Source organism: Laccaria bicolor, genomic scaffold (genome assembly GCF_000143565.1).
Source record: "Laccaria bicolor S238N-H82 LACBIscaffold_1 genomic scaffold, whole genome shotgun sequence".
NCBI classification, from domain to species: Eukaryota; Fungi; Basidiomycota; class Agaricomycetes; order Agaricales; family Hydnangiaceae; genus Laccaria; species Laccaria bicolor.
The window spans coordinates 2,185,732-2,200,710 of NW_001889872.1; the positions used below are offsets into that span (position 1 = coordinate 2,185,732).

The following is a 14,979-nucleotide window of genomic DNA, read 5'->3' on the forward strand; positions in this document are numbered from 1 at the left end:
GCTTCATACCTCACTTATCCTACATCGTCCGATATGATAGATATCCAGCTTGTCCCAGAACCCGCCCAAATCCCATCGATAACTTCTTCTCCTCCGTTCCCTTCGCCTGGCGGCCAGATCTTGACAGGGAGGAGCGCGTCCTCGGTCGTCCCAATCCCCAAGTTTCCATGTTCGTTCCAGCCCCAGCCCCACACCTCTTTTCCCAGGTCAGATTGCAGAAGCGTCAATACATGCTCGCTTCCGCATGCTAGAAACTTCGGGATGGCGTCGTCAAATATGACTATTCCGGGTCCGATTTGACCGCCACCGCGACCTAATTGTCCGTGAGAGTCGCTCCCAGTCGCATATATGCCCAGTTTAGACTCCTCAACTTCGACAATGGCGTAGGTTCCATTCCACGTACACCCGACCTGTCGAAATCGAGACTGGGGGATTAATTCCAATTGTCCTTTTTTGTTCGAACCCATGCCAGTTACCCGTCCAGAGGAGCGCAAGAGGACGCTGTGTTGAATACCGAGAGATGAGGATACCACAGGGTCGTTTGGGTCGTCGACAGAGATTATTCTTGGAACTGGGAAAAAGGGGAGAGGTTTGCCATCGGAATTGGCTACGCCGCCTATTTGACCATGACGAGAGGTGCCCCAGCCAACAATGATACCGCAGTTCAAGCCATCAGACAAGGATACGTCCATGTGAACCAGAACGTGGTGCTGGCCAGATGTTATTGAGTTGATCGTCATTGCACAAGAAGGAGGAAGGGAATGACCATCCACGACGAGATGGTCAAATCTGACGATGTTGATTGGGTTTGCGACACGTTTGCCCTTTCCCTTTGCGTTTCCGACGCCCAAATCTCCAAAATCGTCTGCTCCTAATGAGATCAAGATGTCTCCTCTGCTCTCGGAAGCAAGAACGATATATGTTGTCTCCCAAGACGCGGATATGAACTTGTAAGAGTAATCTTCCGAATCAAGATCCAGCTCGATGGGTCGAAAAACTGACGATGAACAACCAGCGGAGATCGATTCCTGGTATTTCAACCCTAGTTGGCCTGCTCGGCCGTCTCCACAACCCCATAGTTCCCGTTCACCGTCTGTACGTTCGAGGAGCAACAATGTGTGATTCGCCCCGCTGGCGACGTTGAGGATCTTTGAAGCTTCTGAAGGCAATTTCCCCGGTTCATAACCGAGAAAATGACACGGATGGAAGGTGTGCGCGTCTTCCAAAGACCCATTTCCCAATTGGCCATGGGCGTTGGAACCTGATGAGAGGAGAGTCCGTGCCATGAACACCTGCGACTCTTAGATCAGATCTCGACGAAGCCTGGTATTTGGCCTTGTTATGCAACAGCCAGCTGTACAGTTGCTGTTCAGCCACCCAGACCCATTCAAGGAAATCCGTAAGGCGAAGTTCATAAAACCCGTCCTCATCATGTCGTCCGACCTCCAATGGCTTCTCCTCCGCGTTGGTTGTTTCGCACAGGCGTCGAGCTTACTGAAACTGATTGTGTGTTGTAGGGAAACAACTCCTTCATCGTGAAGCGAGTGCCAGAGGGCCCCATCTTCTCCAAGGAGCCTGTACGTTCCCTTACCGTTTCTGTGGGAGGTCCTTATTGACACGTCGTTGTTGGATAGGGTAACCTCCGCAATATCCACTCATACAAATACTCTGGACTCGCCAACTCAAAGGTTGGTTCGCGTCGATCGATCGAATTGGAATGTTGACGAGTAATTTATTGGGGCAGGTCGTCGACGTCTCGGAATCAGCGGGTACCGTCAAGATCAGCACCCGCAAGACAAAGGCGTCGCCTCGCGCTGTTAACCCTGCTACTGCCACCTCGACTATCCGCCCACGCTCAGGTGGTCGTCGTGCGCTTGGAATTGCTGCTGGACCTGCGAAGCGTGGATATAGGCCTGATCTGCGAACTGTGAGTTTTATCTTATATACTCGCGTTTTGTTGGTTTTTTTTTTGTGTTTCTGTTGCGATTGGATTGTTGTTTGGATGCACTCTCGTTAGAACCCACTGGAATCATCGCGAGGTGATATGAAGGTTGGGCGTGGACATGTTTGCAAGATTGACCCCTCTTCATTGGAGTCGATCAAACTCCGATGGATACCTCGCCATGTCGCTATCGGGCCCCGTTCGTTGCTCACCGCGGAGGATCCGACTCTTTGGCGCTAACATTATTTCTTCTCTTCTTTTCTCTTCGTGTTCGAACGTTTTCTCTTCCTCTTTGTCTTTGGATTAGAAAAGGATACTGACATATCTTAAACTCACCAGGCCACCCTCGCCCGTGTATCCGCCCTCATCGCCGCACAAAAAGAACCCAAGCCAACCCCAGCGAAGAAGGTTCGGGGCAAGAAGGCCCAGGCAGTCTCAGCTTGATTGCTCGTGTAGACGTTCTCTTTTTTCTTTCGCTTTCTTACGCACATATGGTCATGCCACAAGCAAATATATGTATGATTTACGACCAGGAAAGGAAGAATTCGGAAGTGTTCAACGGCGTGCTTTTCCCCGTGGCGATACAAGTACACTATAATACAGAAACGAGAAGGAAGATGCGACTATCGTACAAGATAAGAAAAAGAGAGAGAAGGCGGACCACTCCAACATCGCATGGCTTGTTCAGCGCTCAAAGTCCAAATCCCTTCGCAGGCTGAACGATCCTCGCCCCGGCCTTGTACGCAGGAACAGAGTCCCTGGTGGGTCTCGTAGACTCCGCCTTCCACTGCGCATATTCCTTCGTCTTGCGCTCAGCATCGTGCTGTCCGTGCTTCCGCTCCTTCTTGGGCGAGTTTTCTTCCTCATGATGTTGTTGTTGCTGATGTGCCCCTTGCTCGTCACCCCCTGGCGCAGCGGGCCTAGGGTAATCAGGGGCGGGCTCCCTCTCCGTGGGAGGGGTAGCTTGACTGTAAGGTTATTTTGTCAGGCTGTTCAAGTTAATCCGCTGAGCTGGCTGGCTGGGGTACTTACGGAGCGGCGCTGTGGGGCTTGTGAAGCTTGGAAGTGGAAATAGAGAGGCGGCGGCCGCCGACTTTGACTGTTTGACGTTTAATGAGGTTGAATAGTGTGGTTAGGTGTGATAATGAGAGGAACTTGCCTGCAGGCGGGTGCTGGAGGTTGTCTGACATGGTTGAATGTCAAGACGTATATTCAGAGTGCCGTCGACGTCAAATTCAATGGCCCATGCAATTGCTCCGAGATCGGACCGACGGGTTCACGTGCTCACAAGGTATGTTCGCGGAAATTCAAATTGTGTATCTATTGTCTCCGTACCAGTTCCGTACCTTGCCTTTGCAAATTCTCCATCCACACAAAACGAAAATGGACGAACCATCTGCATCAACGTCAAAACAGCCTCCTCGTCGCCCTCGAAAAAGAAGACGCGACGCGCAGAAAACGGCGACACAACACGACGCTGCCATTCTCACCGAAGGATCTGGAAACTATGCTCCATGGTTGGACACGATACCCGAGAAAACATATTCTTCTGCCGAGGAAAGGTAGTAAAGTCCTGGCGTGTCATGACTTTAGCTGAAGGAACGCAAAAAGACTTCACGATGAGATAGTCGCGTGTGCGAACTTTATGCGGCCCACACCTGAAGAACACACTGCTAGGATACAGCTCTTCTCGTGCGTTGAGCGATTGGTGAAAGCTCGGTTTCCTAGGGCTGATGTGGAACCGTATGGGAGTGCTACGACGGGGTTGACGTCGTTGAATAGGTTCGTGAGTACGTGCGGTTTTGCCTTGATAACCTAACAAGCGTTTCTTTTGATAGTGACTTGGATATATGCGTATCCCCGAACCAGGATGTGAACGTCAAAAACGCGCTGTTTCAGCTGGCATCAAGATTGAAAAACACGGGGTTAGCCAATCATGAAGACGTATTCGTGAACCACTTTGCGCCTATCCCCATAATGATTGTAACCACTCGACCGGACTATGGTATGTCTTCTTCACAACTCATCCTTGACCCGTACTCTTAACAAAATGCGAATAGGGTCAGTGGCGATCGACATCGGAATCAACAACGTAGACGGTTTGCAAACAAGAGACCTAGTCAAATCCTACCTCGAGCAAATGCCAGCCCTTCGTCCCCTCATCCTCGTCTTCAAACGATTCCTCGAACAGCGCGAGCTGAACAATGCTTCAAAGTCCGGTTTGGGAAGCTACGCTGCCACCCTTATGTGTATAAACTTCTTGCAGGTTTGAGAGTTTCAATGTTTGATCATAAACTGGTATGCCTTACTTTTTCTCTTCAGACAAACCCATGTCAAAGACCTCGCGAAGTCCTCGACAATCCATTCAAAATGCGATCATTGGGGACCATTCTTTTTGATTTTCTCAATTACTACGGATCGCAGTACCCCCATGACGATAGCGTGTACATGTCCATCTCCGAAGGCAAGGTTCTCGAATCCGACTCTGCTGAAACGAAGAAGCTGAGATTAGATATTCGATGTCCAATTAGTGGAGGTATGTACCAATTACATCCTTGCTGGATCTTACTTACCAAGTACATTGATTCGTCTATCAGGAAACACCGCGAAATCTTTAGGAGCAAGTTTCCTCAAAGACATGATACGCTCGTTCAAGCTCTGCTCCGCGGCTATCCTTCAAAGCGGGGCTACGGATAGGAATGTCCTTGGTCCTGTCGTTTCCGTGGACCAGAATGTAAGTGAACTGCATTCCCGTCCTCCTGCACTTCAATTCCAACGCACCTTGTCGGCTCTAGATGATAGACAAAAGGACATGCATCCACGACTTTGTTCACTCCGGGAACCTCGATGAGCTGTGTAACTTCGTCGCCCAAACCACATCTCGTTGGCAGAACTACAAGTCCCAATCTGGTAGTGGTGCATTCGTCATGCCAGCCCTTTTGCCTTTTCCAGGGAGTGTGGAGAAGAGTGACGAACAGCAGCAGCGATGTTTTCCCGAGTCTTCAAGGCATGGGGATCGTTCGGTGCTTGATGGCAATGGTGTGAATGACACTGCCAAGCTTCCGAGGAAACGGAAACGTCGAAGACGTAATACCGTAACCAAACCTGAGTGATGACGGAACGCTCTTCGCTTTCTGTACAAGGTTCCGAGCGGTGTGTCAATGGAGTGGCGCTTTCTTGGTGACAGGGAATTGCTGAGCAGTGGGAGCTTCAAGGGAAGCGTATGTTGGGAAAAACGGACAAAAGTTGGAGCCAAGTGATTCTCATGCCATTCAATCATACTTGGATCTGGAGAGGCGGTCAAGGTGCTTCAAGGTGTTGATTGATAAGACTCTGTCTGCCGTACATTCCAGGCGCCGGTTATCTTACCATACCTGTACTTAAATTGCAGAGCGATCTTGAAGTGCATGGCGCGCCGTATATCAAAACAACTCTTTACGAACCGCAAGAACAATATTTACATTTTCTGAGAATGGAGTAGGCTCGACGAGTCAGCTTTTCTGCAAGAAGGTCATTGCTATCAGTTAGGATATTTGAGGCCCAGTTGGGCCAAGAGTTTCAGCCCGTCAGCTCTGTAGTTATCGAGCGTGATGCTCGGCGAGCCAAAAATAGTAGTAGGAAAGGTGAGTAATTGCGGAGACGCAGGCGTATACTGCGGCCACACGACGCCTGTGCCGTTGTTCGGGTTGAGCGTACTGGTGAACCGGACGATGTTGTCGTCCAAAAGGTCGATCTTCAAGTCGCTGCCGTGAGACTTTTTGCAGAGAGGAAAGGGTTAGTTGATTGAAAAGGGTAGAAAATTCATGGTCATGATACTCACGGATCCGACAAGCGCAAGTGGGAAGTATTTGGAGCGTTTACTCACTGTTTAAATTCCACGAGTCATTTGAGAGGCCCTAAACTCGGAGGAAGTAGAAACTCACAGTAAGACCAGGTCTTTTGTTTCCCAGAGCGCTGTTGGAGGAAGAACCTTCGCGGGGCTTGGAAGACCGAGTCGCCTTGGAAAGCCGCGATGCGCTTATATTGGCCTATATCCCAGAGAAGGCCTGTGCCAAATGGTGACCCAGCTCTCGGGACATCGGGGTATGCGCTCCATAAAGGCGCGAGTTCGGAATCAGGCGCTTTGGGAAGGAAATTTGTTTTGATGTACTCTCGGAATTGGGCATCGTTGCTGAACATAAACGTATGAACGCCTATCGGGAAAGAGAGGTAGTGCCAACTAACGTTACGTTCAATGACGAGAATGCGAAGGCGGTTCCTTCATCGTCGACATTCCCTGGGTGAATGTGATGTCAGATAATATTTATATTTTTGACATTGGATGGACATACCCGTGACAAAAGGGATATCCGCAACCTTTCCTTCCTGCACCAGCTTCAGCGGGTTATCGGCGAGAAAAACCCCATCGGCGCGGGGAACCCATGCGAGTGACAAAGACTGTTAAATGGCTTACAAGATGATGGCTACCAGCGTGAATGTAAGTACAAACCTGGTAAGAAAGCACATTCGGGCTCTTGTCGACGGCAGCCTGCAACGCATCAGAGGAAACGCCGCGCAGGCACTCAAGGGTGTCAATAGTTTTAGAACATCCGGTGTCGGCGACAAGAGCGTCATAATATTTCTAAGGCCAAATTGAGCCATCGTTTTAACATTTCAAAGAAATAGCGTTACCTGTCCGTCGGAGATATCACCAATGGGAATTGGTGCGCCTGATTGCATAAAGCCTCCACGAAAGAGTCCATTCGTAATACCGCCATTCGTCAACATATGGAGCGAGACGGAGATAGCGCCTGCGGACTGTCCCCATCTATAGGACAGAAATCAGACTCGATATGGATTCGCGGAAAGAGCCTCACAGTGTGACCTTGGTTTTGTCCCCACCAAATGCTCCTATATACTTCTGTACCCAGAGAAGTGCTTCGCGCTCTGAAATAAAATCGTTAATACCCACGAAAAAGGAGAGAATGGTTAAATGGACATATATACACTCACGGTCGTGAAGGCCCAGATTGCCGAGGCCAGCCTTTTTGACCTCAGCGCCAGGCAGAAAACCCCAAGCTAAAGATTCAAAAGGATATTAGACCCGTCAAATTAACTGGACCGATAAAGTCACCAGAGACGCTTTTAATAGGCTGAGAACGCAACTTATTAGCAAGAGGTGGAAAGAGTCTCACCGATAATTCATGGAGACGTAAATAAGAGGTTGGCCCAGTTCAAGCGAACGCTTAACGAGGCGAACCCCAGTATCGTCATACCTGACCAAAAATATATATGTCACTGCAATCCAAAATATTTTGGTGGATCAACGCCTACGAGACAGTATCTCCAAATTCAAATGCACCTGTAATTATATTTAATCATCAGTTGATCGCGACATAGAGGTACCATCGTGGCTTACCGCCGTAAATCCACTATGGGCGACCCGCAGTTGAGCTTTGAGTTTATGAGAAAAAACAAGAGAAAACATACGACCAGAACGGGTAGCAGCACTTGAGTCGAAATATTTGCTGCTGGCTTGATGACGTTGATCGAAAGACCTGGAGCAGTATATATCAGCGACAGCCAAAGAATTAGGGGCCAGGAATTAAGTTCACAATCCTCGTCGCTCTCGAGTGCATCCGTCGCCTGTAACCTGGAAATTTTCAGGGCGCCATCGATCTGGTCGGGACTTAGCGGAGAGCCTGCAACGTCAACCGTGGGGGAGCCGGAATCTGCAGAGGGGGTCTGTTGGGGGCAAGCGGGGCCATACTTAGTGGCACTCAAGGTGCCCTCGTACGGAGGCACAGCGACAGGAAGGCGAAAGCGGCGGTCGCCTTTTCTGAAATAAAGTGATAAGGGTCAGTTTACCGAATCCCACAGAGCGGATTAGGGCAAATAATGACTTACGGAGGTTGTGCAAAAGGGATGCCCAAGAATTTCGAAACCGACCCTGCGCCCAGACCAGTGACGATGGCATTGTCCAATCTGACGGTGGGGGAACCAGCGAGGGGAATACCCAGAGTAGCAGTAGTGGAGACGGCGAGCAGAACGCCGATAGTGAGCAACATGGTAAAAGTCGAGAGAGGACGTTCGCCTGAAATCTGAAGAAACGGGGGAGAGGCATGTCGCCAAGTTATACGAAAAGTACAAGTGGGCGATCAGGAAGTCAGCGATTCCACTTCGCGAAATGGATAGCGAAGCTCGAAATTTTCTCCGCGCGGATCCCATAACTTGACAGCAAATGATAATAAATCGAATACTCTTCGTTCCCGTGTCAACATCGTTGATTAATAAAAGCGAATAAGGTGCACGAACCAGATGCCGGACTCGCTTCGAGTCTCTTGTATTGTATCAGCTGTTGTTTATGCGCATTTTGGCGTGCGCTACTCTAAGGTCGAGCAACGAACCGAAAGTCATATTCTGGTATAACTCGTTCGAATTATCGGCGCTACTTTTATCCCGCTAGAGCAAGAGATACGATCTTGCGAGCTCTTCAATCGTGAGGGTATCTGCAAAAGTGGCGTTGTTTCAAGTTGATCGTTCACGGGATTGCAAATAACGCGTAAACAATTGAACATGCACAGCCACTGAGTGCCCTTGATGCCGACTAACGCCAGAGCTCTTCATCTCTGTGAAGTTCCATGCTGAAGAGTGAATAAAACACTCCGCGTAGTCAGGGAGATAGACGATGTTACAAGAACTCCGGTGAATACTTATTTGCTGTAGTTGGAGAACATATGTTATGTCCAAACTTGAAAATAGAAAAACTGTCATCAAACTGTCATTCAAATTTCATCGAGGATATGGCATGGCGAATTTTCACAAAGACGCTAGACGACCAGAAACCTCCGTATCTTACCAGGGTTACTGTAACGAGGAGTCGAAAAGATCCTGAAAATTTTATACCTACGACGCAGTTTCTAAAAATTCGTATGCACTTGTGATTTTACATAATTCCGTGAACACCGAAAATTCTTTTTCTGGGCGTGACGTGACTAGTCACCTGACTAAGCACAGCTTTCCCTTGCTCTTTTCAGAAGTTCAGACGGTCCTGCGCCTCGTTCTTTCGCGTCTCGACCGGCGGAAATGTATAAAAAATATCCCTCCTCAATTATGGAAGGCATACTGGTCCTTTTGTCAAAGGATTAGTTATATTTTGCCATGTTCTCAGCCTTTGTGCATGACTTTTCAAACAAGCCTGACAAAACAGTGGGCCAGGTCTTTATTTAACCCCTCTCCAATGCACTAAGCCACCATAAGTATGTAGCTCCAGATCTTCAGGTAGCGAAGGTGTCATGAATGTAACTCTTCACTTCATTTTGAGCCGTTGGCACAGTTATCAGAACGCGGGAAAATGTCTTTTTTGGGCAGGTAAGTCACGTCACGCCCAAAAAAAGAATTTTCGGCGTTCACGGAATTAGGCTCTGGTGCCATGTCTGGGACACCTTATGTCCATATATAGACATAATTTATGTCTATATTGAGACATGTCCAAAAAAAGACATAAGGTCGTCCAAAAACAGACATAAGCCATCAATCTCACACCCACGCCCAAATAGGCAGCTGCTCAAGCAGTTCACCTCCTCCTACTTACTGGCTTTTCTTGCTGTGCTATGCGCCGCAGGCTGGAAAAATATTTTAATAGCTCACTTAACTTGTGTAAAATTGTAGGATACATTAATATGAACCCAGAATGCATTTTTGAATCATTGGAAAGGGAATTTGTGCTGTTCTAAGCATAAAGTCAGTTCCACTTGATGCAATTGCTCATCAAAGTATGTATCCATGCTAGTAGAATATCTCAGAGTATGTGGAAGTACTTTACATGCACTTCTTCCTCCTAATGGCAGGTTGCTGCACCAAAGGCAATGAAAAGACAGAATCAATGGGTAAAAAGAATTGTTGTACTGCTATAAAATGCTGATACAGGAGCTGCTGGTATGTTGTTAATATTTCCTCACATAGTCTTGGCCTTCATATATAAAGAATTTGTAACAATTTCAAGATCTGGTGTGTTACAACAAATCTATCTGAAATTGAAAATAAATCTGTCACAATTGAACAACCCTTGCTATTGATCTATAATTTTACATATGTAATCAGTGTCAAGTACCCTGCTTCTTAAATGCACATTTTTGAAAAGGATTGAAACACTCTCAGCCGTTCCAGACATGACACTAGAGCCATCATTATTCCTGTTCATTGTTATTTTCAGTACTCTATACTTGTTAGCATAACATGAGGAACTTGAACATAAATCTGCTTTGCAATTAATCTGAGCTCTTGGCCTAATCTCCTGTCTTGTAGTTTCATGTGTAAAAATGCATGTGGTTTTTTTCTTCGCTGTTTTCCAACCTGTTTCCTCATAGTTGTGGCCCCAGATGGGTGCCTGGCCCATTTTTAAATGGTAGATAGGGAGAGGATATACTTCACAAATTTTCATAGCAATATGTCAAGGTTCTACTGAGATACATATTTATGATTAAATTATCTCTGTGAAAAAAAAAAAGGATGTCAACCGCTGGAATTGAACTTGGGCTGGCCATAAAAGGAGATCAAAAAAGCGCAATATTCCACTACACTACACAGCCTTATATTATACATACATGTAGTTACCATATATGTAATTTTTGAAAAACGGGGCTCTTGTCCCAGACATGACACCAGAGAATTATGCAAACGGCTGTAAAGAATATAGGTTGAACACACACAGATTTTACTCAAAGTGAGAAGTGTTGCCGTCATAATTTCATTAAACGAAAACTGTGACTACAACGACAGGCAGACAAAAGCAGCGGTCACCTTTCGTCTTGTCTGAAAATGAATGGAATTCGTTCGATATATGAGTTGAACGAATTGGAATTGCATAAACTTACGGGAATTGTGAGGAATTTCAGAACCTGACCGGTGACTAGGGCGTTGTCCAGTTTGACTGTCGGCGATGCCCGCGAGGGGAATACCACAAGCGCTAGTGAGGACACTGACAAACCAAATATAGCTCCAATATGATTTCGGTAACAAAAATCAAAGCATGACGGTAGACTGAAGCTTCAGGGTGTCCTGAAGGAAGGACCTCAGATATGGGATATGGGTAACCAGGAAGACAATAATTCCACTTCGCGAAAGGTTGGCGAAAGGCGTTTCAATTACGGAGCTGAAGTGACGAATCGCACAAGGCAAACGAAGGCACAAAAACCTGTCAGGAATCGTCCGTTGTCGATGCGTCATTCTAAAATTGAAGTGGCAATCGGTTGGGACTTGACTAGCTTGAGCACTGAGCGCTGAGCATCAAATGTTCATCGGTGGTGTTAAAGGCTTAAGACAAAAATAGGCTGTAAAGTTAAAAATATGGATGTATGTATGTAAATATAAACTGTGACGTGTCAACTTCACCTCTACCCTCGGTAACACTGAGCTGCGTTCGCTGCCACAGTGAGTGGGCACTTCTGACTCTGAGCACTGCAATTAGCAAGCACTGGGGGTCACGCGTTGGTGAGCGATCAATCCTTCCAAACAACGCGTACACGAACAAAGTTGTGGTCCAATGTTTCTCTTGGCTTCCTCCCTGGCCAGCGCTCGTTTCACGGAGCAATTCTCCTATTTCGCTTGTATTTCGGCCGCCGCTGTGAGACTCGAGACTCCCATTGCGAGGGCCTCGGAGGTTGTAGAAACCTCAATGGTTCTGAGCATGAGCAAATACTTCGAAAAGTTTTTGACACGACAGTACTTTGTAATATGGTGAGTCCAGATGTAAATGCGCATCCAGCCCACTCTGAGCCCTGCCTTGTAAGTTGTTGCAGACTTGTTACGTCGATCAAACGTCGATCATTTTGCACGAATTTCCCCAGCTTTGGAGACCCTGGATATGGAATTCTTACGTAATGCAGATCCTTGATGACTTGGTCAAGAGAGTTCAGAGCTGCTCAGAGCTTGCTTGAGAACTGCGTTCATGATGCGACCTTGAAGCTGAGGCTCACCGCATCTTTCTCGTAAGAACGGGGAAGAACTACGGTTTATTCTCTTCCGTTGCCATCCGAGTGACATGGCCAACAACCCCGCAAGTAACTCACTTGGGCTGGAATTTGTCGGAAACAGTTCCTGGGTGTCGTGAGTGTTGGGTTTTCCCACCAAAATTGTTACCTAAATGCCTCATCAATCTTTTCTTTATAGAAACCTGCAGGATATCTGTCAAACCTTGTCTTGGCCTTCTTTATATACCCAGACACTAGTTCCTGTCATCAGAGTTTTCCTTCTCGTCCGTTTATCCCCCCTCGCTCTCTTGGATCGATGATCCTGTCACTCTTTTCACTCACCTGTCTTTTCTTCTTCCCTCTCGTGCGCCGTTCAATGCCTTCTCCTTTGCTCCTCTGACGTTCTGTTCTGTCATTTTACAGGTCTCACGAGCCGACCCTCATGGTCACTCGAGCATCCACAATGTTCATAAACACCATGACAGTACCACGGGGAACAGTGTCCATAAGCACCATGACACTACCACGGGGGACACTCTCGAAAAGAGGCAGGGTACCCAGGGCCTTTATACGGTTCTAAACTGTCTTCGCTTTCAGGCTTTTCTCTAATGTCGTTTTTGCTTCGTAGTTCCTCGTCTCAGGTTATGCCGTGTCTCTTATTTCCACAGTAGCAATCAACAACAAAATCTACTTCATGGACAAGAAGTACGATCCTGGCAATACGACTGGAGCTTACGAGTTAGATCCAAGCTTGGTGGGCGCCGGCCCATGGCAGAATTCATGGAGGAGTAGGTGGCTTTGGAACATCTCAACATTCTGCAATTATTGACTCCCAATCGGACTTACTTAGCCATGAATGTCAACGATGAAATCTTCTGCTCCGCTGGTCTCATTCTTCCCGACAAGACTGGCAGGCTTCTTAACATTGGTGGATGGTCAGATGCCGCTCTATATGGCATTCGACTTTACACTCCCTCTGGAAGTCCCGGCGTAGCCGGTAATACCGACTGGCAAGCCGATTACAATAACGCGGTGCTTCAGGTACGTTGTTCAAATTATGAAGTCCACTCTCTATATCTAATGTGTATGACTCGACATAGCGACCCCGGTGGTACCCGAGTGCTCTCATCATGGCCAATGGTAGCATTTTAATCATGGGTGGTGAGGATAATAACAGCGGAAATGAGCAACCCAACTTGGAGGTCCTTCCACGCATCCCTGGCGGGGATACGACAGTGTACCTTGACTTCCTTGCGCAAACATACCCATTCAATCTCTATCCTTTCCTCATGGTACTTCCGAGTGGTAATCTTTTCACTGGTAAGCTTCATCTTCATCATCTTTCTTGTTATTACCATCTAACGGAATGCGTAGTTTATTTCAATCAGGCCCGTATCCTCGACAAGGTGACTTTCAACACCATTTCGCAAATGCCAAACGTCCCTGCACAAGGCGTTGGTAATTTCGATGGTGGTCGAACATACCCCTATTCGGGTGCATATGTCATAATGCCTATGACCGCTCCGTATACCGCTCCCATGCAAGTCCTTGTTTGCGGTGGCGCGTCTCAGGAGAACGTTGGACTTAGTACCTGTGTCTCTATAACTCCCGAAGTTCCTGGTGCGCAATGGGTCGTGGAACAAATGGTGAGATCATACCGATTTCTCAACTCTGCCTGATGCTAATATTGCAATACCCAGCCTTCGCAACGTGTTATGTCCTGCATGGTATACACTCTCCTTCTCTCGATTTAATTTGTGGTAAACCTTTCGTTACAGGTCAGTCTTCCGGACGGCACGTACATAATCTTGAATGGAGCACACATCGGAGTGTCAGGTTTCGCAAGTGCCAGCTCCCCTAACCTCACGCCAGTCCTTTATGATCCTTCTCTTCCTGTCGGACAACGCATGCGCGAGCTCGCCTCCACCACCCTCGCAAGACTCTACCATTCCGAGGCCGTCCTCTTCATCGACGGAACCATTATCGTGTCGGGCTCAGATCCACGGGACCCCAACTACCCACAAGAATATAGACATGAGGTATTCACCCCACCTTACCTGCTAGCCGGCAAGCAGCGCCCAGCATTCGCCGTCGGAAACAATCAATGGGCTTATGGCGGCCAATACGCTATCAAGGCCAAGTCACCTTCAATGGCCAATTTACGTTTCTCCTTGCTTGCTGGTATGATTCATCTTCAGTCAAGTAATGAACCATGTCTCACTCTTGATATCCAGGTTCCTCGAGCACACACGGCAATACTATGGGAGCCCGAACATTGTTCCTTGACTTCTACTGCGTCGGCTTCGCCTGCCTCCTCACAGCTCCCCCCAACTCGGGAATTGCCCCTCCTGGTTGGTACATGCTCTTCATCCTTGATGGCCCAACGCCCTCCAAAGGAATCTGGATTAGGGTCGGTAATGACCCCGCTCAGATTGGCAACTGGCCCCCTGGCCCCGCATTCACCAGGCCTGGTGTTTAAGCTGCTATCTCCATTTTCTACAGACATGCTGGTATCTACTACGCTTTTACCTAATTACCTCGTCTTTTTTTCCGTCATTTTACGATTGTTTTTCTCATGTTGGACCATGACCCTCCGGGATATTACTCGTGCTACTTGTCAACTGCTGCGAGGTATTGTTATCCATATCAATTATGTAGACTTGCACCGATTTTACCTCTGGAATATACCTCTACATAGTGATGTACCGTCCAAAAAGTAACTCACTATTCAAGAACAATGACTGGTTAGACATCATACACAACGTTTTATTCTCGGATTGCCAGTAGCTAGCTAAGCACATTGGACGCAATGATATGAACTACATAGCTAGCTCAAAGCGCGTTGATGAGTCGAATATCTGGACAGTATTACTACAATACAACACATGTCAAAGACCACTAAGTAGATTTGCAGTGTGCATCACATCCGCTTCCGCTCTCAAGGCCGTTGCTGTTTCAAACGATGCAGGTCAACCTTCACGCAAGTCCAAAAGCAGGGCTGCCTCAGAAGGGACAGGCGAGCGAGAGACCGAAGAGAACAGCCAGCGCGTTGGCCCTAAACCATAAAGTCGTCGAGATGTTTGGACT

General features: G+C 47.6%; 5 protein-coding genes across 5 annotated transcripts; 3 read left to right on the top strand and 2 right to left on the bottom strand.

Moving 5' to 3' along the window:
- Nucleotides 1-14: 14 nt before the first annotated feature.
- Nucleotides 15-1,286, bottom strand: LACBIDRAFT_301535 (uncharacterized protein; the record flags this gene model as incomplete). Its single annotated transcript, XM_001874157.1, has 1 exon — nucleotides 15-1,286. The coding sequence occupies one exon, from the start codon at nucleotides 1,284-1,286 to the stop codon at nucleotides 15-17; it is 1,272 nt and encodes a 423-aa protein (XP_001874192.1).
- A 129-nt stretch (nucleotides 1,287-1,415) lies between these two features.
- LACBIDRAFT_291819 (uncharacterized protein) lies at nucleotides 1,416-2,983 on the top strand. The gene is made up of 6 exons (XM_001873519.1): nucleotides 1,416-1,464; nucleotides 1,518-1,577; nucleotides 1,635-1,688; nucleotides 1,745-1,927; nucleotides 2,282-2,910; nucleotides 2,975-2,983. The coding sequence occupies exons 1-5, from the start codon at nucleotides 1,432-1,434 to the stop codon at nucleotides 2,384-2,386; spliced, it is 435 nt and encodes a 144-aa protein (XP_001873554.1). The 5' UTR covers nucleotides 1,416-1,431; the 3' UTR covers nucleotides 2,387-2,910; nucleotides 2,975-2,983.
- A 936-nt stretch (nucleotides 2,984-3,919) lies between these two features.
- Nucleotides 3,920-5,055, top strand: LACBIDRAFT_321101 (uncharacterized protein; the record flags this gene model as incomplete). The annotated part of the gene is made up of 5 exons (XM_001873520.1): nucleotides 3,920-3,947; nucleotides 4,003-4,208; nucleotides 4,265-4,478; nucleotides 4,540-4,676; nucleotides 4,738-5,055. 5 exons carry the CDS (start codon nucleotides 3,920-3,922, stop codon nucleotides 5,053-5,055), a joined length of 903 nt encoding a protein of 300 aa, XP_001873555.1.
- A 407-nt stretch (nucleotides 5,056-5,462) lies between these two features.
- LACBIDRAFT_187526 (carotenoid ester lipase precursor) lies at nucleotides 5,463-8,433 on the bottom strand (the record flags this gene model as incomplete). Its single annotated transcript, XM_001874158.1, has 17 exons — nucleotides 8,237-8,433; nucleotides 7,829-8,182; nucleotides 7,537-7,760; nucleotides 7,412-7,479; nucleotides 7,341-7,353; nucleotides 7,256-7,283; nucleotides 7,117-7,197; nucleotides 7,056-7,063; nucleotides 6,935-7,000; nucleotides 6,799-6,868; nucleotides 6,614-6,749; nucleotides 6,432-6,563; nucleotides 6,274-6,379; nucleotides 6,167-6,218; nucleotides 5,866-6,113; nucleotides 5,763-5,806; nucleotides 5,463-5,696 (listed from the first exon to the last, which is right to left on the bottom strand). Exons 2-17 carry the CDS (start codon nucleotides 7,987-7,989, stop codon nucleotides 5,463-5,465), a joined length of 1,671 nt encoding a protein of 556 aa, XP_001874193.1. The 5' UTR covers nucleotides 7,990-8,182; nucleotides 8,237-8,433.
- Nucleotides 8,434-12,208: 3,775 nt separating this feature from the next.
- LACBIDRAFT_301542 (uncharacterized protein) lies at nucleotides 12,209-14,371 on the top strand (the record flags this gene model as incomplete). The annotated part of the gene is made up of 9 exons (XM_001873521.1): nucleotides 12,209-12,256; nucleotides 12,316-12,465; nucleotides 12,521-12,680; nucleotides 12,743-12,933; nucleotides 12,993-13,212; nucleotides 13,267-13,538; nucleotides 13,593-13,619; nucleotides 13,671-14,073; nucleotides 14,127-14,371. The coding sequence occupies 9 exons, from the start codon at nucleotides 12,209-12,211 to the stop codon at nucleotides 14,369-14,371; spliced, it is 1,716 nt and encodes a 571-aa protein (XP_001873556.1).
- Nucleotides 14,372-14,979: the final 608 nt, after the last annotated feature.